Source organism: Larus michahellis, chromosome 2 (assembly GCF_964199755.1).
Source record: "Larus michahellis chromosome 2, bLarMic1.1, whole genome shotgun sequence".
Taxonomy (NCBI): Eukaryota; Metazoa; Chordata; class Aves; order Charadriiformes; family Laridae; genus Larus; species Larus michahellis.
Window position 1 is genome coordinate 134,712,149 of NC_133897.1, and position 25,236 is coordinate 134,737,384.

The 25,236-nt window shown below is 38.1% G+C and overlaps 1 protein-coding gene across 6 annotated transcripts in view; it reads right to left on the minus strand.

Annotated features, from left to right (window-relative positions):
• The window catches only part of STAU2 (staufen double-stranded RNA binding protein 2), a 170,740-nt gene that overhangs the window by 74,251 nt on the left and 71,253 nt on the right, over nt 1-25,236 (minus strand). For all 6 annotated transcript variants that reach the window (XM_074577279.1, XM_074577282.1, XM_074577283.1 and 3 more), the window contains 3 exons: nt 22,567-22,698; nt 18,453-18,513; nt 7,681-7,988 (listed from right to left, as the gene is read on the minus strand). In XM_074577279.1, the coding sequence (XP_074433380.1) occupies nt 7,681-7,988; nt 18,453-18,513; nt 22,567-22,698 (501 nt within the window). The remainder of the gene's footprint in view (nt 1-7,680; nt 7,989-18,452; nt 18,514-22,566; nt 22,699-25,236) is intronic.

Sequence of the window (25,236 nt, forward strand, 5' to 3'; positions counted from 1 at the left end):
TTCCGCTTCTCACGCTGCCCCACCAGTGAGCAGGCTGTGGGTGGGCAAGAAGGTGGGAGGGGACACAGCCAGGAGAGCTGACCCCAACTGACCAAAGGGGATGTCCCACGCCACATGACATCATGCTCAGCAATAAAAGCAGGGGAAAAGAAAGAAGGGGGAGAACATTCAGAGTTATGGTGTCTGTCTTCCCAAGTAACCATTATGCATGATGGAGCCCTGCTTTCCTGGAGATGGCTGAACACCTGCCTGCCGATGGGAAGCAGTGAATGAATTCCTTGTTCTGCTTTGCTTGTGTGCGTGGCTTTGCCTTTATCTCAACCCATGAGTTTTCTCACCCTTGCCCTTCTGATTCTTTCCCTCATCCCACCTTGGGGTAGCGACCGAGCAGATGTGTCGGGCTTAAGCTGCTCACCAGGGTTAACCCACAAGAAAAATCTCTGGTAATTTGAACATCAGGCAATAGTTTGGAAACTGGTGAAAGTACAAACTTCACATTAGGGGAAAAAAAAAAAAGTGTCCAGAAGAGACAGAAACTGAGATAATGAGGACTTTGTCAACCATTTCTACAGGTGTTTATACTCCCTGTGGGTGAGAGACAAAGATTGCTGTTGAGATTATCGTACGTACGTGCCACTGAGTACGGCATAGTACAAACACACAGGAAGACAATGCCCTTCTGCAAAAGGCCGGATTTCAGTACTTTGAGTGACGACAGAGCACAATGTCATTCCACACATGACGTTACAGAAACTGATGTGAGCAATGAGCAGGTACAGCGCTTGACTATGACTCAAGGCACCAGGACAGGAACCAAAGGCCCAGTTCCACAGCTTGTTTTGCAGAAGCAGGTATTGATAACCCATGGCAACACAGCCACCCTTGAGCTACTTCAAGGGGTTTTATGAATACTTATTTTTAAATATAAACTCCCACTGCCCTTGGAGTGTTAGCATTAAGGTGAATCAGCTGATCACAGTTCCCTCTGGGCCTGACCGTACACTACTATATTACAACACTTTTACTAATATTTGCAGTCTGGTCAATCCTGCTGGGAAAGAAGTCTCCAATGCCTTGCTGGGAGGGGTGTGGGGGTGGCTAGATGCATGGTTATAGACACAGAATTATAAGGGGGTTTGATCCCAAATGTGGATGAAGCAAGATTTGCTTTAATAGCCTTATTTCAAAAGTATTCTCTAACATCATTCTACAAACACTTTCACTTTTTAATATCCTAATTTTTCTTGATTTTTGGAGATAAGATCTTCAAAGAAGCATTTATATAGAAACAGTTTGCTGACATAGCCTTTAAATCCATTTTACATTAATGATGCCAGGAAGCCTGATGTCATAATTGCAAAAGCTTCCAATAATTATTGTTTGATTTTTCTCATTTGAACAAGTTATGAGACTTCTGTACTCCCCACAACTAGCCCATTTGCTGGGATTCCAGTCCCAAGCCGACATGGGCCACAAACCTTTATGCAGCCGACACGTTCAAGGACAGAACAGTATCATCTGGGTTTACATTCTAGTTTTTTAGCACTTGCTACACTGTCCCTCACTGGTTTTGGCTGGAGACTTGCTAAAACATACCTTCTGATTCATTCATCTTTGAATGAATCAAAACTTTCAGTTTTGAAAAGACACTCTCTTTGACAAGTGACATTATAGTTACAACTATATTCATTATAATAAATTCACTGCATGGAACCCTTTCCCCCAAAACACAATAGAAGTTTACTTTTTTTTTTTTCCTCAAAAGTGATCTGGGGGAATCTGAGGAAAATCACATCAGCTGTTCATGACTCATAAGAGACGGTTTGTTGTTTGTCCAGTTTACCACAGCTTGGCTGCATTTCACGCCTAAATAAATGATCACTTGAACACAATCACCACAAAACGATTAAACTTCTAACTACAATTTTTGTAGTGTAGGCTCAGTAGATAACTATTGAGGAAGAGTAGAGGTGAATGACGTAGTGGGGGGCCACTTTACACAAAGCAGTGAGTAACGAGAAAGGCTGAAAGAAGCAAAGAGAAGTTGCTGCTTCTATCCTGAGAGAGGAATGAAAATGAAAACAACAACAACAAAAAAAGATCGTCTGTTGTAAAAACTGAGACAGGACATTTGGGATGGGAAGGTAGTCTATAGTCCATCAGAGACCCAGAGACAGGAAATGCCCACTGATTTTCTGGGAAACCACGGAAACTTCATTTTAACGTGCTGCTTCAAAGCCCTCTATTGAAGCTTTCACCTCCATCAACTGCATTCTTGTTAGTCTGTTTTCATTTCTTCCCATCGGCCTCCTCAGCAGGGAGATTCTGCTGAGAATGAGATGCAATGCCGAGCATTTCTAAGAATGCACTTCTACTCAACAGAACGATAAAAAAAGTCTCATAATTCCCTTTACTGTAGCTATTTGAATCTGGAGTCAATGAGGAATGCTGGGGTTTTTTTGCCTGCTTGTTTTTCTCCCTAACCTTGCAATCCGTACCAATGAATTCTTGCAATTTTCAAAGCTAATTCAGAGGTTTGTGTTCTGCAAGAGCTCAAAAGACTGGTAAATTTCTTGCTATAGCTGCCTTCTCCTTATTTATCATGGCTTTTTTTGTGAATGTGACAAGTTTATGGAAAATTTTGGAGTGCAGTCCTGTTGCCCAAATCCATAACTGGTGTGTCACTCAGAGATATAACAATTTGTACAAGTAAATGATCTGGCCTTTGTTTTCCAGTCCTAGAGTTATACTGAAGATTATCAAAAAGAAATATCCTGGTGTGCTGGCAAAGACTGATGAAATTTCAATTGAAAAAAGTCCTGCTTGCTGTGGCAAGAGAAAAAGGTAGATGAAAAGGAATAAGATGTTGCTTTTACTGAGGTAAAAACCAGCTTCAGAGGTAAGAAAGAAGGGCAATAGCTAATGTCAAGACTTCCAGGGAGCTCTTGCAAGTTAAGTATGGATATTTCTCTGGGTCATGTAATGAACAAGAACTAACGAAAGGAAAGCTGCCTCCATCTAGTGAAGTCCAATGAATTTTAATTTAACTAAGCAAGCAACATTTCTTAATCATAAGCTGCTTTGGAAAAGAACTTTTGAATTGAAATTATTATTTCAGCCATCATCAATGAGTTGGCATACTTGGACACAAAATGTTAACGAAGGAAGATAAAGGATACTGCATCAAATTTCAAGATGTGGAAGTTGTGATGATAATAATTTATATTTCAATTATTTTCTTCAGTCTTAACCTGGAATCCCTCACTCATTCCTTTTGTATTAAAAACTTCCACTGAACTCAAATCCGATTTTCATGACTGTGTCTAGGAGATTTGTTGCAGAAAGGGTTTCAGGCCCAAACTTCATCATTAAGAAGACCAAGAACTCTTCAACCATCATGAACACTGTCAACAAGTTCTGACAGCGAATTTAATATTGGTCAAAGAAATCTCAGGTAAAAGCAGAGCTGGGATTCACAAACCTTCGCAAACTCAGGTGGGATGGATGCGAAGGTCACCCACCGTCCTTTCCTTGGGAAGCCAGGCGCCTGTTCTGTGGTGCTGCGCTCGTCAGCAGCCACAGCCAAACCAGAGACCAGGGAACGGTCACAGCATGGCCTAAGCTACGACCGACGGCTGCTTCACACACTACGCCGAGCCCGAAGAAGCCAGACTTGCCCCTTTTTTGCCCTTCCTGCCAGTGACTACATCCTTCAGCAAAAGCGGTGAGAGGACACCGACGGAAGTCCCATTATCGCTCACATGCGAATGAGAACCCACAGCACGCGAGGACATGTCTGCACCCGACAACACAGTACAGGGCAGAAGTCTCAACGGTGTGACTGACTGCAGGCAATGAGTTCACCGTGTGGGGCAACAGGCCCAAATTTGCAAAACACTACGTAGGGTGCCCAGGCTTACAAGTGAACTGGAAGTCCAGTACCTAATCTGCACAGGTGTTTATGAAAATCCCAAGAAACATCTATCTTTTTAGATTATTTTACACCTCTAAATTACTTGCTATTAGCATCCTGTGACAATTTTGAAAATGGTATTTATGTGCTTTTTAAAGTTTAACCCGCTCCAAGAAACTTGCAATTACATACAGATCAGACCAAAACTATAGCTCTTTCCTTCAAATTTACTGAGGGATGAATTTCCCTGAAATTTTCCTCACTTCCTCCTCAGTAGTGAGATCCAGGCACTCCTAATTCCACGTCCAACAAAGCAAAACGAGTGTATGTTTTGTTCAAAGCCACTGTAGGGAAAGGTTTGAGCTCAGTGTCAACCCTCGTGCAAAGTGTGGAAACTTAGTTTAGGCCCACCTCTGCCGACAATTCCGAACCACGCGCTGACGTGTATATGCCACAAGTAAACCTGACTTTAGAGCATCCAGCAGGACCTCTCCTGTGTGTGCAGTCACTTAGAAACGTATGCCTGCGCTACCGGTTGGGGAAATGAGAACCATTTAGAAATGCCCAACAATAAAACATTTAAATCTATCAATGTATAAAATGAAACAGTTAACCACCAAACAAATGCGGAGGGGGGGTGGGGGGGAGAAGGTATAAATTGGGTAACCATTGCAACCAAAGGAATACATCACGTAGAAACTATATCCTGTGTGAAGTTTTATTATGTAGCCGCTACGGAGAAAAAGTTAAGATCTCTAAGTCCTGCCAACGCAGCAAGCCAAGTGCGGCCACAGCCACGCACGGGGACTGATTGCGGGCACTCAATCGTGGCTTTGTAAATTTTACGATCTTTGCTTCATGGAAACTCCCAGCGGAATTTCCTACTGGACTACCTGCAACTCAGTAAAACCTGGAGGCCCAAATTATTCATGTGTAAACAGCTTCTCTAAATGTTTCCATTTACACAAACTCTCTGAATAATTTACTGCACTTAAACGGTCAGCAAAAATAACTGTAACTTTCCTAATCTAGTTACAAAACAATGGCCAAAACACCACATAGTCACTTAAAAATAACAATTTTAACGAAGCTGAATTTTCCTTTAAACAATCTCTGGGCAAAGTCTGCAAAACAAGTAACTGGTAGATTGCATTCATAAATATGAAGCAAGCACTAAAAATGCTTTATTCAGAGTATGTAAAGGCTTGCTTGAAGTATTTGTGTTTAATTATCACTGGTAATTTGAAGCCCGAGCTTTGAAAGTATCCAAGCTAAACACCTGTTTTTCAGTGACACTGAGCTGCTGCTTATGAATTACAAATATCTTTAGAATAATAAGCCATAAAACATAAAAATGTCATTTTTTAGTACTTTTCCATACATTGGTCCCAGTAACTCTTAATATTAAGGGCTTACAATAGAACATGGCTGAGATCATATACAAACAGTTTAGAAGAATGTAAATTAAATAACCACATTTTAAAGACGTGTCCCCTGCAGCTAAAGAAGTTCAAAAAAAACATTCAAATAAGCAAATAACATTTTTTTTACATTTACAAATGAAACATCATATGAGTATTTATTGATCTTTTTAAAAAATTCAAAAATACATTGTAACAGAACAGAATGTATACGTTCTTCAATGAAAGACAAAACTATGGTTATCATCCGGACCAGAATACAAATACATGCTAACAATTTAAAAATCATTTTTGGGTCATTCAGGAAACACGAAACAAGCTAGCTGTTTGCAAATGCAGTAGTTTTCTACTTAGTAAATATGCCTGAGAAAGTTAACCTGTAAAGAAATCGGCTTTTTAAACTCTTAAACACAAAGAGCTTTCTAGGCTGAAATGGTGAAGAGACCTGTGATATGCACCTGACAGGCCACCGAGCCATTTCCCACAGACATTCTGTTCACTGCGCTACCTCGGCTCAGCCACCCAGCAGTGGCAGAGTTTCACATCAACACCAGGCTTAGTCAAGCGAGGTGTTAAAAAGCGTGCTAAGGCGGTGTAAAACCATCAGTGACATACGCAGCGGGCAGATGTTAATAATCGAGATTCTCTACCAAACTTCTCCGTCTGTGTCAGGGCCAAGTAAAAAGTAGTAGTCTAGTTTACGGAAGAAACTCAAGGTACTCAAGGTAACTTTTTGGCTCAAGGTAAGACGCTTTAAAAACAATTTCTACATAAGCATCTAGAATCAAAGCATGAAAAAAACCCAGGACAAACACAACTAACCATTTTACAGGAACCACATACTGTAGGCAAGTAGGAATCAAAACAGTAACATAAATTGTGCATTGGTTCTATGAAAATAAAGTGTTACTAGTAGACACAAGCAATCTGACAAGATGTGAAAGTGAGCAGTGAAGACTTCACGGATTGAATTTCTTTTCATTGGAATTCATCTGTTTCTACTGCAGGCAGGTAACAAATGGAACTCAGGAAAACTGAATTCCTTTTAGCAGCTTAACTCTACTACGGTGAGGCTTAGGCTTTTACCGTTTCTTGCAGTAAGAGACATTCAAACTAATGAATCAAAAATGACATTTTAAAAATGAAGACCAAAAGAAAGCTGAATGTACATTTTAGACAGAAACAGCATTAGGTCAAAGCCACAACTGGTGATATCTGATGTACGCAAATGTAATTTAACTATGCTGCTTATGCCAACAGAACATCTGACACTATTTCTCGAATTCTAGCAGCCTCTTTTAAATCACTTTCAACAACTGCATACTTTGTAAATTACATGGGCTTTGATGAAAAAAATCATTATCAGGCATGCAAAAATTCTAACAGAAACCTCCCATTTCCAGAATTTAGTTACATGATCAAATTACATATGCTAGAACATATGAAACCAACTTTTCAAATGGAACAAATTCAGAACTCTGAAAAGGAAGAAAAAAACAACAAAAACCTCCGACAGGCAAAAGAATATTTCTACATAGCTGGTCCTATCCTCCGATGGTGCAACACAGTAAAATGAGCTACTATCCATATATATGTGTAATTTTGCATGTAATGGTGATCGGGAAGAGGCTTCCTTTTCCCATCTTCCACGCTGCAGAAATGACTGGATGTACTACAGAGGCCGTCACTGCGCTATGAAATGTAGGGCATTTGCCATTGCTGGATACAGGTCATCAGCGCTGAAGGACTCATGTGCTGACCCAGCGCAGGACATCTTACATTCTCTAGTATTGACTGCGATGTCAAAAACATTCTGCACTGCTCTGACACCAGGTCTGCTCCTAGGCTGCACCTTCTGATCAAAGCGTTGTTCTGCAGGTTACAACTAAGAGGTGCAGGGTGGGAAGCAGAGTAACGGCTTTCACGACCCGGCCCAGAAGGCAAAACGCAAAGTTAAGGTGGTACATCAGCACATTCTGGATCAGAGCCCAAGAGAGAAACCAACGCCAGAGCAGTATGTAAAGCTTCTAATGCCAAGAGGTGAAGACTCTCAAAGAAGTGCAAGTAAAAAGCATGATTTAAGCCTGTAATTATTTAAGGAGAATAAACAAAGGAGAGAAAGATGGCCTGCAGTAAGGTGAATGGAGAAGGAAGGAACAAAAAAAGAGAAGGAGGGACATGTACATTGGTGCAGGGTTGTATCTCCTGGACCCAGAAACTGCCTTGGACACCAGCTAATTTTACAAGATAAGTTACATGCATGCCCACATTCAAGAGGGCAAGAGTGAAACCTTGATGGCAATGCTATGATTCTGGCTGAAGAGCTTCATTTTCCCCTTCCCATACCTGAAAGCCTTGAATCCTTGCCAAATACTCCAGCTGTTTTGAAGGCTGCACTGCAGAACAGGGGGAAGCAGGAGATATTCCTTTTAGACCTATGGCTTCGGCAGTTGGGGACGTTCCGTTCATGAGAAGTTCCCTGGCAATCGTAGCTGTGCTATTTGTTGTAGGAGATATGCTGAAGAAAGAGCTAGAAGTCTGGCTCATTTCTTTGGGCGACAAATAGCTTACAGTGGTACCAGGGGCTGATTTGTTGCGGCTTGCTTCCATCTCTTGATAAACATCAGGAGAGAGATGGAGTATTCCCTTTGGCGCTGAAAAGAAAAACAAAGATCATTCTCATTACTCCAGAATGGGTTTGACGCGTAGACAATTTTCATTAACATATTTTGCAGTGGAAAACAAGGTAAGCATTTAGAAGCAGTATCTTTCTTTTACAGTAACCGTAAATGAAGTTACATAATTTATTTAGAAACAAAGCAGATCTGATGTGCCCCTCTTCTCCCTGTTCCCCCACTCTTTTTAAGAAGGTACAAACCGAGACTTTAAAAATGTGGCTGGCACAGAATACGCCACATGAAGAAATGAGGTTTGGAGATCTACAAACTACGAAGAACAGCTGCTATTTCAAAATAGCAGCAGGATCGTTATTTCACTGCAATCTTCTGCCTCCTACCTGATAGAATAATTTAGGCTGTTATTTCACAAATAATTTAAACTAGCCTATGTCAGTGCTGTTGCCACCAGAAAGTAGTTCTTTCCTCTCCCACCTACAGCTGCTGTTTGTACTCTCCAGCTGGGCTATGGCTTGTGCCAGCACCAGCACCTGTAGGACCACGCAGTGATGCTCATAACGAGCTGTTGGAGGCAAAAGAAGGGCAGGACAGCTTCTTGCGGTAGCAGCACTGCCTCAAGTGCTGGCTTTAAGTGTTTGATGAATTAAAACGGCAGCCTGTGCTTAAATAACCTTAAATTGCCCTGCAGCCACATCGTTACTGTGCTAATGACTCTTATGTGACTGACCGCTCTTCAATGAAGAGGAATTTACTTATTTATTTATTTGGCTGCATATATGGCATCCTATTGTCTGCAAATAGCTACTTGTCTTGGACAACATTTATACTGGACAAGGAACGCATGCATGTGACATCCTTAATACCAACAGGAGTTAGTGTAAACAGGAAAAAAATCTACATTTATTTATGTGCATTACTTTTAAATATTTCCAGTGACATGTAAATTAGGGATAATTTGTCTACATTTCAAAATTTTTAATATGTTTTTAGAAAGCATCTCAACCCTAAACCTGCCTGAAAACAAGAGTACATACTTGATCAGTTTTGATGATATTCCTGTGTGTGGAAATGTGCGGAATTAAGGCTGAAGTTTGCTAGTTTTCATATACATGAAGCATAGGTTGGAAACCTGAGCACCCCGTTTGCTGATGTAAGAGGAACACCTCTTTCTTATTATTAATAAATTGAAAAATGATCTTGAAATGTGTAATTTCATATTAATAACATACTTTAATCTTCTAGCATATATCTGAAAATAACATGGGTGAACCTGAGCCATATGGCATTTCATTCTAGGGTTGATAAACCTGTTTGTTAACTGACTTAGTAATCCCAAAGGGTTCAATGTTTAATTCATTTGCAGTACATATTAAATTAATCTCAGAATGTAGAACAAATTCAAAGAAGTGAAGAAATTCCAGTTACCTAAAAAAAGGATTTTAATCCTACTAGTGCAGTAGTATTTTTAAATAAAATGTCTACCACAAGGAGAAGACTCAAAAAAATATTACCAGTAATTAATATCCTCATTTTCAACTACATGGTGAAAATGGAACTTCCTTACTGCTGACTCTGCAAACTGCTTACAGGTGAATCTTTTAATCGATTTACTCACACATTTGGCTTTTAAATTAATATTGCTTTCAGAAAGCTGGAACATCAGCTTATACTATTCATAAAGATGGATCTATTATTCACCTGATTTCTCACCCCACCTGCCTTCACGGCGCTGGGGAGCCTGGCTGGAACCTGAACTCTAAGTTCAAAGGTGTTTTACTAGGGCTTACAACCAGCTCCAAAGCCAGTGGACCGTGCGCTGAACTCTAGAGCTAAGCACAAATTCAACACAATGCTACTGGTAAGGATGGAGAGGCCAAGGTCCCTAAAATTTCTTTTCTCCTTTCGGGACAATTTAGAATATAACCTTATAGATAACAAGAACTGTGTAAACACACAGAATTATTTTACAGTGCATGATCACTAAATGAGCGAATGATTCTATACCCTTTTTCTGAGGCTACAATCTCCAAGGCCTATCACTGCTCATATTTTTAAACAGTCTTATACAAGAGACAACATGAATGAAAATTGCAATAGATAATACAGGTATTGATAGCCAACGTAAGGTTCCAAAACCAAACAGCAACAATAATATCGAGTGGCAGGTGTTCACCACCTCCTAAGACCTACCCACTGTAAATCTGATTTCCTACCAATGTTTGAGAAACAGAAATGAAAACTGAACAAAAGGTAAAACAATATACTTGTTTAGAAATAACGTATTAGCTCCCCCCAATCAATTTCACAAAAACATAGTACAACATTAACTTAAAAAAAAGTTTAAAGAAGTCTAAAACCAAGTCCAGTGCTGCAGATGTCTGTTCCATTGATGTAATATTACTTAAAACAAACATTTTACATGCTTTCTCAGCCATTTCACTGTTTTTACATGATCCACCCAAATATCTAACTGCTGTCTGGAACAATGGTTTGGAATACTTCCAGATTACTAAGCTTTCTAAATGTTAAAGTAACTAATATGCAGCATATGATGAATAAAAAGATATTGAGCAGAGTATAGCAAATGCTCCTAAAGTACTGACTTTACTCTAATGATGATGTTAAATTAATAATAGTACTTTTACACTTACGCAACACCTTTCTGCTAAAGACTTCAAAGTGCTCTATAAGCAATAATTAATTTAAATCATACATTGGCTCTGAGAGGCAGATATTATATTACCATCATTGATTATCTCTGGAAACAAAGTAATGTAATATTCCAGACATTACATTAATACAGTTGCAAGCTATTAACTTTTTACATTCAGGGCCCATGCTTCATGAAGCTTCTTACAAGCTTGTTTTAAAAAGCCAATAAAAACTTGGTCTCTGAAAACTTCTAACAAGTACATATTAATTGTAATCATTATCTATTTTTAATATATTATTGAGGATTTTCTAATGTCTTTCCTCACTGTTGCCTGCTTACTTCCACTCTGTTGAATTGTAGAAGGGCGTATATATATTACAACAGTTTAGTTACATTAGTAAAGATGTCATCACAAGACAAGGAGTACGACATCAACAGAGGAGTAAGTGTAAGAACAAAAGAACCCTTCAGAAATATCTTAATTAGTCTTCAAACAGGTACTTTAATAAAAAATATGGGAGAAAAAAATACTATCCACTAACGCCTTTTTGCATTGCAGGAGAACATCTGTAGGTGAATATTTTCTTTTTTTTTTCGTCTTTCAGCTAAAAAAAATTGGATTTTTGTGTCTGCTAAGTATTTATCCCATACTAACTACACCATACTCCAAAGGTAGCGTTGTAATTATTAGTACTCACAGAATCTATAACACTACCATTTAGACTAACAACATTGCACCTTCTGCTGGACATAACTTAGAGGTACATTCATGAAACATGTTAAAACAATTTCCGTTTACATTATTTAAACCTGTGGGCTAATGTGCTACGAAAATATGCAGGCTAGCTATGCAATGTAATCACTAACATTTGAAAAACATGTCTTATTCATCCTTGACGGTAATTGCTAGCAGTCTCTCACAATCTTCTGAAGTCTCCGAAAACCCCACACCAAAGACTTCTCCTACCTAAGAATAAATGTCTTGATCTTCCATTGTCTACTTCTACTGTCATGTACTAGACAACTGCAAAATCGTTTACAATCCAAGGCAACTGTATGATTAAGATGCAAAATGGCCCAGCTATCCTTCACAAGCCTTCCCCTTGAAGTGTAATCTCGGTGCTTTGATTCCACTTCTCATAGCAGTAGAAGAGGCAGTCTCCAAAAATCTGTTGGAGTACTGTTATTTTTATCCCTAACCCTTTCTCTATAGAGTCCCCTTGGCTAGGAAGACAAGGTGCCCTTGGCTGGGAAGACAGGAGGACCTTTCTACAAAAGGGTCCCCCACTGTCTGGACCTTCACTCCTAGAGTTCATGGAAAACAAAACTAATCATCGGAGGGACCTTCTGCATGAAGTGAGGAAGCAGAACAACTGACAATATCACCAAATGAGCTTCAATGACTTCACAAAAATGGAATTTGTTGATACAAGGACAATGACAAGCTACCCCACAGCAGTGGGCTACTAAGTTAAGAAAAGTCCAGAGTGATGACAGTGTTGCCTGCACACTCACAGGTATTAGTGCCTACACTGGTACCACTGGTGTCCCAATTTCAACTTTCTACTTCTGTCAGGAAGATGAGAAAACATGAAAAGCTCAGATTTTGATTTTATCGTACGACTCCAAAAGATGACCTACAGAATCAGGCTTGCATGGTCAATGCACATATATCTAAGTGTCAATTTTCTCTCTTTTCTACATGACCGTCGCTGTAGGGATAATCTTCCTCTACCTTCACTCAATGAATTCTGGTTCAAGGTCGCTCACTGACTTTTCGTGTTTCAAGGACACTTGGTCTAATCCATAACTTTATTATTTCTCAGAGAACCACAATTTTCTCCCTGGGCCCTCACCTGTCCTACAGGAAAGCTATTCTTGTTGGTGCATCAGCAACAGTGTCAGCTGGTGTATGACTTCCCCTGACACCCCTGAAGAGCACATGCTCTTCCCTGCACTACAACCAGTGATACGAGGCATCAGCATGGGAGTACTTTCACGTCTTGTATAATGATATGAAGTAAACTATGATACAATTCTGTATATGACATGCTCATATATTAAATTTAACACCCTGATATTTGAAATAACCCATCACTGGGTGAAAAAAAGATTGTTATAAAGAGATAATCAGTATTTTCGGAACTGAATAAAATACTCAATACATAATATCAAAAAAATTTTCTTTCAGATTATGCTACCTGTATTCACATTGAATAACGCCTTCTTAAATTGTGCTGCTTAAAATACGTGGCAAAATCATGTAATAAGGCACTAAGGAGGAAAAGCTAGACCCAGACCTAATCCTGACTTCACTGTTATGTAAGTTAAAATGGACAAAACCTTAAGAGGCATGGAGGAGTTTCACCTGCAACAACTCCTTCATAGAACTGGCAAGTTTTCAACATGCCCTAGAATATGGCCCATTACAAATCCACTGAGAGCAAAAAAGAGAATTTACAAAACCAAGTAACTATTTCAATAACAAGACTGAAAAATGTAAATATTATCATAAAAAGAAATTCTGATTTTATACACCACTCACTGTAAAAGCCTATTTATATACTAGAATATTTTCAAATTTTGTTTTATTACCTCAGTAGGAACTCAGAAAACGTCAGTCAAACAATTGAGTAGGCAAATAGTATGGCCATTATGTTCTCAGTAATAGTCTACACACAATCTTGGCTTGAAATACCAAGATGCAATCATTACCTACTTAGCACAGCTATCTGTGGTATTTCTAAGTCACCAGCTACTGCAATATTCAGACATGAAAAAATGTTTTGCCATTACACAATGTCCTTCAATCAAAAGATCTTGTCTACATGACCTTAAACAAACTGATGTTATATAAAAGTCACTCATTAAAATACTGGTTTATTTAACCTTAAAATAACTACGACACTGAAGTAAATACTATTTAGTTCCTCAAGAAGTCAGGTCTTGATAACCTCAATTTCACTGGATCATTTTCTGTACAGCCAAAAAGGAAACTGCAGTATTGCAGGAGACTTAAATTGTACACATTTTTTGTAACATTTGGTGTTTAACTCATGTGAGCACAGTTCTTTGAAATCTCCCACAGCTTTACTCCTGCTTGGGAACACAAGATTTTGGTAAAAATAAGACTTAGTGTTTGCAGTGGGGAATTTCTCCAGGATATTCTGTGAAATATTCAACCAGACAGACAAAACACCTACACTATTATTTTTACATGATAATTTCTGCATCATAAGTTTCCAACAATATATCAGTGTACCAGACAACCTGAGATCAAGATGAAGTAGGTTCTGAAAAGAAGCAATCTAAATGCAGAAGAAAGGACAGTATCTTTATCCATAAAGACAATCAGCAAATTTGGAGCAGAAGCAAATGAAGCTAGTGAGATGGCAGATCAGTGTGCTTGTAAAAGCTGCAAGAAAGTGATTTTTTGGGAGGTAAAGCAATTAAGAGAGTGCCTAAGTGCAACTGCAGGTGACCTGTGCAGGCAAGACTGTTCATTAACAGATTAAGAGGGGAATGAGAATTGTGATGATGAAAACAAAGGCATGACCCACGCGTAGAAGAGATGAAAGAATGAGCAAGTCTACTAGACAAGGATAGAGAGGTTGCTGAAGCCAAGAAGGTCAAGGGGGACATCAACAAGCACAGCATAGGTACAAGTGAAGATTAAATCAGAGGAGGAGAAAGTGGTGGGGGAGTGGAAGTCATAGGGATAAGATGTTTGATGTAAAGGAAAGGGCATGGAGGAGAGAATGGAGAATTAAGTCTTGGTTCTGACAGCAATAAAACCTCAGTTTCGAGTGATTCAATTCTTCAAGGACATTACCATCCTAGACTAAGGATGGGTTCCAGGCTGGGGGGAAGGAAGTAGGAAAAGGAGAAAAGACTTCAGAAAAGTGAAAGTATTTAGAGAAACACAGTATTGAGGTTAATTGTGTGATAATGTTTCATTTGCTTGACTGAAGACAGAAATCCAAAGGCAGATGATTTGCAGAATTACATTACTAAATCTGAATTTGAGAGTTAACATCAAAAGAGAGCTCTGTATTGCTATTTCGCATGCAGATTTTTTTCAAAGGAATTGACTAGCAACCTTGAACAAATGTAATTCATATAGGAATTTTAGGGGACTGGGAAAAGCAAAAGGAGAATTTCTCTGAAATTACCTCTACCCATATGGTGGCTGTTACCTCTTTATACATTTTATACATCAAGAGCTTAATGGTTGAGCAGTCTCCTAGAGTGCTAAGACTTGGGTTCCTTCTCAGCCTGAGGGCATACAAACCACAACCCTCACAGCCCAAGTGTATGTTTCTTACATATGCACAACGCACACTACTCAAGAACCAGGCAGCTCGTTGCTTGCAATACTTTTTTTCTTAACCTGTATCTAAAATATCTTTTTTTTTTTTTTTGAAAATTAGCACATCAACTGAGCAGCTACAGAGGCAAGGCATTATTTAAATGTAACGAACTGCTGAAAGAGACCCTAGCCAAGGTCATGAGATATAAGGAGCGTGGACAAGTGGCTCAGCTGATGGAACTGCTCCCTGAAACACACAGTGATCGTATAATGGTATAACGTTCACCTGACAGTATGTTTGCTGAAAAAGACCACAAAACAAAACAAAAAACCCCAAACCAAGCACATGGGAAACTACTGTTCTGCGGCCTGTGCTTCTTCAAATAAGTGGTGTTGTCAGCTCCTCTTACTGTGGTTTCTATTCAGGACGACAAATAATTCAACAAATGTTTAGTGATGTATCAGTCTAACTCCTAGCAAGAGTGTGTTATAGTTGACAAAGTTTACTAAGTTTGGAAGCAATTCAAAAGTGAAGTTCAATGAAAGAGTAGTACTTAGTGAGCAAAAATGCGTACAATCCACTGCAAATCATCTTTGAAACACACCCAAAAGAATTAAATACTTCAGCAAAATATAACACATATAAATTCCAATTAAAAATGTCTGAAATACAAAACAAAAACTTTATTCCCAAGCCATAGGTTTCAGTTACTGTTCATGGAAATACGGGGGTATTAAATTATCTACTGGAAGTCTTCACCAAAACCCCCAGTTCAAAAATAAACATGTAGAGGAATAAAAAAAAAAGACTTCATACAAACTAATGAGGGCCAGAACTATAAAGCTGACATAAATTGTGTTTACTGCAAAGTGAATATGTATTAGTAGTATGCAAAATTTCATAAATACATGATTTATTTTGCACTTATTTTCTCCCCCAAAAATGATGAAGAAACATCTAAGTAAGAATTTGAATATAACCATACAGTTAGGGCTTACAATAACACCATATATTTCCATATTTTTCTATTTCTTATATTCTTGATCTCTTATTATTTAAGTAGATTTTTAAAAATACTAAAATGTTATTTATGGAAAAATGCTCAAATTTTCTCATCACAGATTTAAGAAACTCTTCTGAATATCTATTTGCTTTTTTCTCATTGCCTTTTTTTTTTACTGAGAACAATTGCATGAGATCAAGTACCTTTGTTCCTTAGGAGATCATCTGCTCCTGCTGCTCATTTACCATCTGAAATCATAATCATCTGTTGGTGACAATCTAATCGTCTTCACAGTAACTAATTGTGATGTCACAAACAAATGATTATGATTTCAGGTGGTGAACAAACAGCAGGAGCAGATGTACTCTGAAGAACAAAGACTGTAAAGTCATGCACGAATCTCTAGTAATAAAATGTTAGGCAAGAAAAACAAAGAGCCTGTCCTTTACAGAGAGGTAGGACTGCACTGAATTTTTTTTAGTATTAATTTTTCAATACTTACTTTGTGACTCCCAAAATTGCTGGAGATTAGATAAAGGAAAAATATACTATGGAAAATCAAAGGTGGGGAACATATAAAAACAGTTAGGCAACTTTTTTCCCTCAACAGATTTATAATATATAAAACCACTGCTATTTTTTTCTTTTATTTTCATATGTTTTTGTTCTTCACAGCTCATCTACAGCTTCTCCAAGAACACATACTGTATGATGTTTGTGATTACCCCATCCAGAAATATAAAACCAAAATATGTTTCCAAGAATATGCACTTTGCATTAGGATTGTTTATTTGTTTCATCTTTTGTTGTTGTTGATAATTGCTTAAGTCAAATCCAGAGAGATAAATGAGCATTCTGTTGACAGTAAACATCTCCTGTATGGGCTGCAAATGCTTGTGGCCTGCCCACGGTGTCTCAATGTCTCTTCCAGAAACTCAGGGAAAAAACTCACTCAACGTTCTTGTTATTTCACGTGTGAAAAATGTCTAAGATATCCCAAACCAAGAAACAAATAGCTTCTTGTTTCTTCTTTAAGATTGTGAAATGAAGAGGAAAGGTAAAGAAGTAAACCTGTGGGAAGAAGCTTTGCCAGTGAGTAGGAGGAAAAGAAGTGCTGCAAGAATAGCTGCAAAAGTACATGATAGAGGGGAACAGAATTTTTAAGGATATTTAACAGAGAATACTGAAAATGCATTGAGCGAGGACATAGGAGGATACAGACTGAAGGGTATTTCCCAGCAAAAATGAACTACTTAATAGTATAAGGGTACAATGAAATATGTTCTTCAACTGTACTAAAATATGTAACTGTTATGATTTTTTACTTTGTTGTACTAAAGTATAGAACTTCACTTTACTATTGCAGTCTTATTTCACACTGTTTCAGATGGAAACACAGTGCATTATGCACACAAAGAAAGCGTATCCGACTGGAAAAGGAAACTGATGCACAGTGCGTTGTCTAACAGGACAAAATTGTTTTCCTGGAATAAAATTACTGGAAATCTGAATATGAGCTGACAAATAGTAGATGTAGCAATCTCAGAGCCTCAGATTTTCAAGACCGCTGAAGGTTAGGTTTTAGTGTCACAACAAATGCAAACTGTACATTTCTCTTATAAGCAAGGCTATAGAAGGGAGGAAGCTGTTCCATTTGCCCTTTAAAACTTTTTACAATAATGCTGACACTGCAAGAGCAGGTACACCTTCCGACAACTGTTGTTCTTAAATATAAACTAGTATATTCATACCTGAAAGGATGTGACATTTTTGACCTCAAACAGTGGATTTTGTTTGGAACTGCCTTAAAAAAACCTGCACTTCAACAGGTGCGTGACAGATCACACACGCAAGTGATCTCTTCTTTCATTCAAAAGGAGAAGACACTTCGAACTTCCTCAGTTCTCCTTGATGAATTACTATAGGTAGATGAATTACTAGATGGTAAAAAAACATTTGGATGATCAGGCCTGTAGGATGGTGGTAAACTTTGGGCGACCTAATAGCAGCCTTCAATACCTAAAAAGAGGTTGCCAAAAAGATGGAGCCAGGCACATTATTGAGGCAGCAGAAGAACAGGACATAATAGTCATAAACAAACAGGAGATGTTCTGACTGGGGTAAAAGGAAAAAAAATCAATGTGAAGATAATTAAGCATTGGAACAGGCTGCCCAGAGAAGCTATGGAAACTCCATCCTTGGAGAACGGGAAAAAGACATGAAGAAACTGGTCTGAACTCTGTACCAACCCTGCTCTGAGCAGGCAGTTTAGCTGACCTCCTAAAATCCCTTAAAACCTGAAGGATTCAATGATTCAATCAGTAAGTAAAAATCTTCTTGTTCCTGCGCTCATTCATGTCTATACTTACAAAGAGGACACTCAAGAGTTAATTCATCTAATTGCAATAAAAACCCTAAAATATTTACAAAAAGCATTTCAATTGTCTTGAATAATCCAAATCCTACAGAGACAAAGAGAAGTAAGTATAAATATAAATTTAGAGAGCAATACTTACTGTTACTTGTTGGCTCAGGAAACCCAACATTCTGGCCGTTCCAACTCTTGTTTTCTCCAAGCTGAAACAGGTAGAAAAAGACAAATAAGTAAAGAGCAAACTACTCCTTAAACATAACATTAATGTTTATAAATTTAGTCGAAAGATTCTAAAAAGGATGACTTGGGATTGCCACATCTGCTCACAAAACTTTGCTAACACATCTTAAATTTTGTCTAAAACAGGTTATTTGAGGAATGCACCCTTCATGAATAAACATTAACAACTATTGCCTAACACTGAAATATAAATGTTTCCCCAAGGATTAGGCTCAACTCAATATGTTACCAAATCAGACTTAAAATCAAATGTTTTAAGCAGCTCTCAACTGAAAACATGCACAGACAACAGAGAAATTACATTCTAAACCAAGATGATCCTAATATCTGCCCATGAAAGAATGCATAAACACTACAAAGTACTTTGGGTGTAATTTTAAAATATTTACTTGCTAGGAATCCATTTAGTTACTGAAGTGGAAGCAAAAAAAAGATCGCAATTTTCCATTATTTTAATATATAGACTTTTTTGAGGAAGCTATTTGTCCTCAAATTAATTTTATTATGTTTAACACTGGGTATTACTCTGACATAGAAAAGAGGAGCAATTAACACAGAGGTTCAAAATAAGGCTGTTCCTGAAGTCTGCAAAGTAAATAAGATGTCAGCGTTCTAGATTTACGTGTAAATGTGGATAAACAAGTCCAAACTTCCTCATGAACGAGGAGCTATTGACAGCCAGCTCGATGAATGTGAAACAAATGATCCTTTTCAGATTTCACTGGGATTTTACAGGCAAACAGAAAACCTTGCAGCAAAGCAGCCTGTATGCCGTGACAAAGTTGTAGCCATTTGCCCTGGAAGACAGGGGTTGATTGGAAAACAGAAGAGACGCGAAGGAGGATCGGCCAGCTGAAATCTGCCTCTGCATCTCGGAGGTTACGTTAAGGCTATTTAGATTACTATCATGTTGTAATGCAGACTACTAGATGGTACGTTTTTCCTTGGGAAGGGGAGGACACACTATGCAAAGCAGCTCTTCCAATCATTGTTTCCCTGCCTTTCCGCATCATGTACATCCCACAGAACGTGCTTACAGCCTAGGCAACGTGCAATACAAATGGGAAATATTTAATGGAAAGAGAGGATAGGTATTAGAGCTGGCTCTCAAACTGGTTACCCATATCCATGCATTTTAATTTCACATAATTCCTTTTACTTGTATTATGAAGCAGATAATATGTATATTGGAAAACATGGAAGACAACAGTTCTTCAAATGAATAAGCAATATGAAATGTAAAAATATGTCTGCATTTACTGCTGTCTGTTACAACAACAGCACGCTTTTGTCATGAATCCATACTGTGCATCCATAACATGATAGAAAAATCAGCATGAGCACGCTGCTACAACAGGAGAAGAACATTTCCAACTCTCCTCATTCCTCTCTTTTTACTGCTTATTAACTTGATTGTGATAGGGAATTTAACAAGAATTCATCTATCAGTAAGTTATCCTTAGTGCTGCTGTCTCACATGAATGCAACCTACTCTGGTCTTCTCTCTAAGAGAATAAAAGTGGCAACAAGAAGTGGCAAGAAACAAAAAGATGGAAACATGAAAAAATGAAGATATTGCAACACTCCACATCTCACCCATAGAGCTAAAATTCTGATAGCTGCAAAAAGTCTCAAATTGCTCTCCTCAGGGCTCTGCACAACCATTACTGACGTCTTCTAGGAATCGGATTACCTCAGGGAAGAGCAGAGCATTTACTTTTTACATTACCTGGATTACCTGTTTACCTGTGCTGCCACCAGCACTACGCATGGCTCTTGTAACAATCTTAGGTCTCCATTAAGAGAATGAATATAGTCACATTTTATGCACTGGGATTAAGAAGAAACCACTGAATTTCCTTTTGCTTTTTTTTTTAAGGGAGGGGAAGGGGATGAAAGGACTAGGGGAAGGGGGACAGGGGAAAGAGAAGTTTCCTTTTTTTAAAGCACCAAAAACAACACAAGTGAAAATTGTCCATTTAGATGCCAACCTGATACATCAGCTAATCTACACTGTGCCCCATTTTGGATTCAAAGAGAGAAACAAGCATCTTCTAACAGTACTTCTTTATTGTGCAATTTATATGGAAAGAATTTTGCAATGCTCACAGTGGTAGAGATCTAAGGGCTATTTTCCCTCTTCTCCAGCACAGTTTAGTTTGAGAATTAAAATGCTTTCATCTACACAAACTAACTTCTCTATCTGCTTTAAATATGTTCGGTCTGTTATATACAGAAGATAAAGCCAGATGTTCTAGATATTTTATGTCCTTAACCCCAACAAAGCTATAAAAATTTGTTCTATGATCTTGAATACTCCCACTACATAAAATTTGAGTAGTTCACATTTTTTGGATATGGTAATATGTTTGCTCATTGTGTTCAGAATAACACTAGGACATTGCATGCTAAGATATCTACGTCTGCAAGCAAGTAATTAAACTTGGTTTTCTTTTAAAGACAATGCACTTGTAAGCAACAGCTTAATAAAAGTAGGGAAACAAAGCAGCAGCACCCCTTTTTAGCCACTCAAATATTTTTAAGGATTACAATGTAACCACAAATTTCCACTGTGTAGAGCTCTCCAAAGCAACAATGTTGTGGGTTGAATTTTTTCTGGCTTTATCTCTGAAAATTACTGAGTAAAAATAGTTCAGCCAATTTGAAATCCAAGAATGAAAACCTATGTTTTCCTATTAGAAAAAAATGTTGACTTTTCTGTTTTGCATTGTTTTTCAAAAAGCCCTTTGGACAAATTGGGAGTGAAGAAAAAATTGAAACTGGTAGAAAGTACCTTCTACAGCAGAAAAGCCTCAACATTCTGGTGAAAATGAATTATCATTTGACTCTACAAGCCTTTTCTAAAATGGCTATGTCTGCACAGCGCCTTCTCACTAGAAACCATGTAGCCTCCCAAGTACTCTGTTTAGAGAACTGTACACTTGCATATGACTAAGATATATAGTGAAGAACGTAGTGAAGGTGAGTGTGAATAGCATACATAGAGCCTCTCCTCTCAAAGGAGAGAGAAACAGAAGGAGGTCAAGCCAAGTAATCAGTACAGCATTTATCTTTTCCTGGCTAGGAGTATAGAATGTATAGAACAGAGTGTCTTCCTTTCTTTCTTTTCTTTTTTTTTTTTCTTTAAGAGAAAGAAAGCATGTTTCAGAAGATATATATATAGATACACACTATATTCAGATTTATCATGTGGTCCCTAGAGAAGCCCAGCAGAACATCCTGTTGACCTGAGCTAGCTGGTGCAGCCACAGCAAAGATTTAAACCATGATCAAAATATATACATGCAGTGACGCTGCGTAAGACCCAAGCTGTTCACAATCTGCAGCTAAGCCAAATACCTTACCAAATATCTTTTCGGGATACGAAAGGCAAAACCTTAACACCCAATTTTGGTTACAAATCACATAAACTTCCATCAATAAACTCAAGATAGAAGAGGAGTGCTAAGTTGCACATCACTAACATGGAAATACATACCAGCAACGCACACGAATTTAAAATGTAATTTCTTCTCCACAAGAAAAAATTACACACTTTTTCTTTCTCAGTCATCAAACCTGAAAAGGCCATTATTTTTCTAGAATGCTTTCAGTCCATATGCAATGGGAAGACAAACATTGACTAGTATGACTATTTCCCGTATGAAAATTAATCACATCAGTCCTCTCAGTCCTCTCGTGGATGCCCAAAATGGAATAAAAGCACGTTCATCCTGATTTGTAAGTCGAAATAGGCACACACGTCACATGTACACTTTTGCACACACACAATCCTCTGGAACTACATTTCTGTTCTTAATTACCCTTACAGGAGGAGAGGCTGCACTTACTGTAGCTATAGAGCTGTAGCTAAACAAAGGCTGATCTCTGACAAGCCACCCCCTAAAACAGGGGGTGCACAAGTTTAAGCTTCCATTCTTAGTAAATGAGTAGCTGATAGAGCTAAGAAATCTAGACAAAGGTAAAATGTGGGCATCATAACAATTGGGTCTCACCTTTTCTGGCTGGTCTTGAAGCGGAGTAGAGGCTTTGTAACCCAGCTGTAGCAACATTGCTTCTGCTGCATTTCTTTTAGCTATTTTCTTGTTTGGGCCTGTTCCAGTAGTAATCTCATTACCTACTTTTACCTTAAAAAGAAAACATTGATCATAATCACGATAAATGCAAGACTCCTTAATCTTGCTGACCTACCGACAACCGTCAGCTCTTTTGATGAAGATGCAACCTCAGAGAAGTAAGAATAGAGCAGAAGGGGACCACAACACGGCTCCACACAGAGCAGCTTGTTTAGATTTCTCAGAAGGTCCCCAAACTCGTACCAAAGAGTTACATTTTTCTGTAAGCCAGTGCATACACAGTTGTCTCTCCCTTCACCAGCCTCTGTGCCAACCCCATTCTCCCTGCTGAACATCTCCCCCACTCTTGCTTCCCCCTCTTTCTTAACACAGGAAGCGCTACAGGATCTGGAATTCCTTGCCCTTGCAGGAATATCGCCTGCACAAGATGCAGCTCCCCAGCATCATCAGGATAGTTTCCAGAACAATAGAGACACAAACAATAACCTGAATAACCTGGAGATTTAAATGAGAGTGGTTTCTAAAGAAAGATGAAACCCGTGTTCGCATTCCTCCCCCTTTGTCGCGCTGCAAGGAACACGGGGGCCGGGGCTCCTTTCTGTTCCGCCCTTACACCCGACAAGCTTTTATCAAAATAGTCTTTGGAAAGAAGACTCCTCGTTGGACCTGTGCTCTGTACTGCACAAAGGGTTTCTGACAAACAAGATGCCCTTCATACAACTAGGGGAAATTAAAACCTCAAAATAAAGACAAATTATAGACAATGGATATCCCCAAAGCTTCAGGCTCTAACTTATTCCTTGGGTTTGGTACCGTTCTTGAACTCCTGAAGCTGTATGTGTCTGCTTTGTGATATCAGCACTGTCACTGCTAGTCACTTATGCAATATTCATAGTTCTTTGGTAGCTGTATTTCATTCTGTCCATTAAGCCATTTTATCTGTGAAATTTTCTCATAAAATAGTGCATGGTTTCAAAAATATGTTAAAAAAAGGAAACCAAACTAAAATAAAAACAAAAAAATTGTCGAGGTGATCTGAATAAAAGAAAACTTAGAGGTCAAAGACCTGAAACAGTCTGGAAGGAGCTTTAAAATAATTGTAAAAACAGGCATACAATTGATAAATAAATACTAAATGTTATTTATAATTTATGTTATTCAATAATTATTCGCTTTCCTCAAACTACCATGTATCTATTTTCCTAAAAGTTTCGGTTTTTCTTTGCTCAAATACCTATTAATTTTACACAAAAAGAAGAGGTTGTAAATAAATAATAATGATCACAAATATCCCTTCAAAGTACATGTATAATTAAACAAAAAGATCTGGCTACCTAAGACAGAAATATTAATAATCTTGAAATAAAAACCTTATCTTCTATGCAGTTCCGCGATCCCAATTAGAAAATAGCCAATCTGCTACAAGTTTATGTGCAATAAAATTAAGGGACTTTAATGGGACAAGACAAAATGATAATTTATAACATAGCTCACAATAAATCAATGTGCTGCTATTTCTCAGACCTGTAAAACTGGTTTAGCTATTATTATAACCTCTATCAAGGATTAAAGGTCTGACTACAAAGAGAAAGAGCTTTCTGAAATTAACTTTGGGAACAGAACACCAACTAATGTCATCAGAGGTTTTCTTCTGTTTATCTAGTGGTCAGGACAAGTAATTGGATCCATTTCATCACATCTAAACTTGCTCTTTGTGTGACAGATAAAAATGAACATATTATCTCTGGATATTTTACTTCCACATTCAATTAAATTTAATGAAAACATTGTTTAAGTAGTTTATACAAAGGCTTTTTATTCTGATAAGGTTTTTTGCATTTCATAATGAATCCACTGAGACTTCCTGAAGGCGGGAGAAACAGCAGTATGATTTTAGTGTGAAAGTATCACGGAAGGATAAAAATGGAGCTATGGTGTTTAAAAGTGTGCATAATAAAGCAACTGATCTATGGAATTTCTTTGATTCTTTCTTTCACAAGTCTTCCTAGAAAAGGGAATTTTCTACATAGTCACTGCTTTTAAGAATATTTTTTTTATTCAAACCAAAGATTTTGCTGTTATCGAGACTCCACCACTGGAAAAGCATATTCTCAGCCCATCTTTCTAATATTGGATTGCATTACACAGTCCTCTTCTGATACCTCACACAACCTTCTCTAACTGTGGACACTCCCACGGGGGTCTGAGCAAGGGAAAAGGGATGGTCTGTGATAGGATCAGCCTTTTTCAAATACTTTCACACACCATAAAAAGTTAGAAATCCAAGTTTATACTCTTAAATCAGATTCTGCAACAAAAGGAACCCAATATCTTCTTCCACTTCAAAGGGAAAAATAATACATTAAGAAAGACCACTGACGTCCAAGGAAATGACGATTGCTAGCCTGTCTTGATTGACATGAAGGAGGGACTTAAAGATTTAAGTGAAAACATAACTAATTTTCTGGAGAAGGACGTGCTGGAAGGTCGTTAATTCTGCTTGTGATCAGAAGTGACTTTTTGGTGTGGTTTATAGACAACAAGTCAAAACATGTTGAGGTATGCTGCGCTGAATTGTTCTGGCACAAA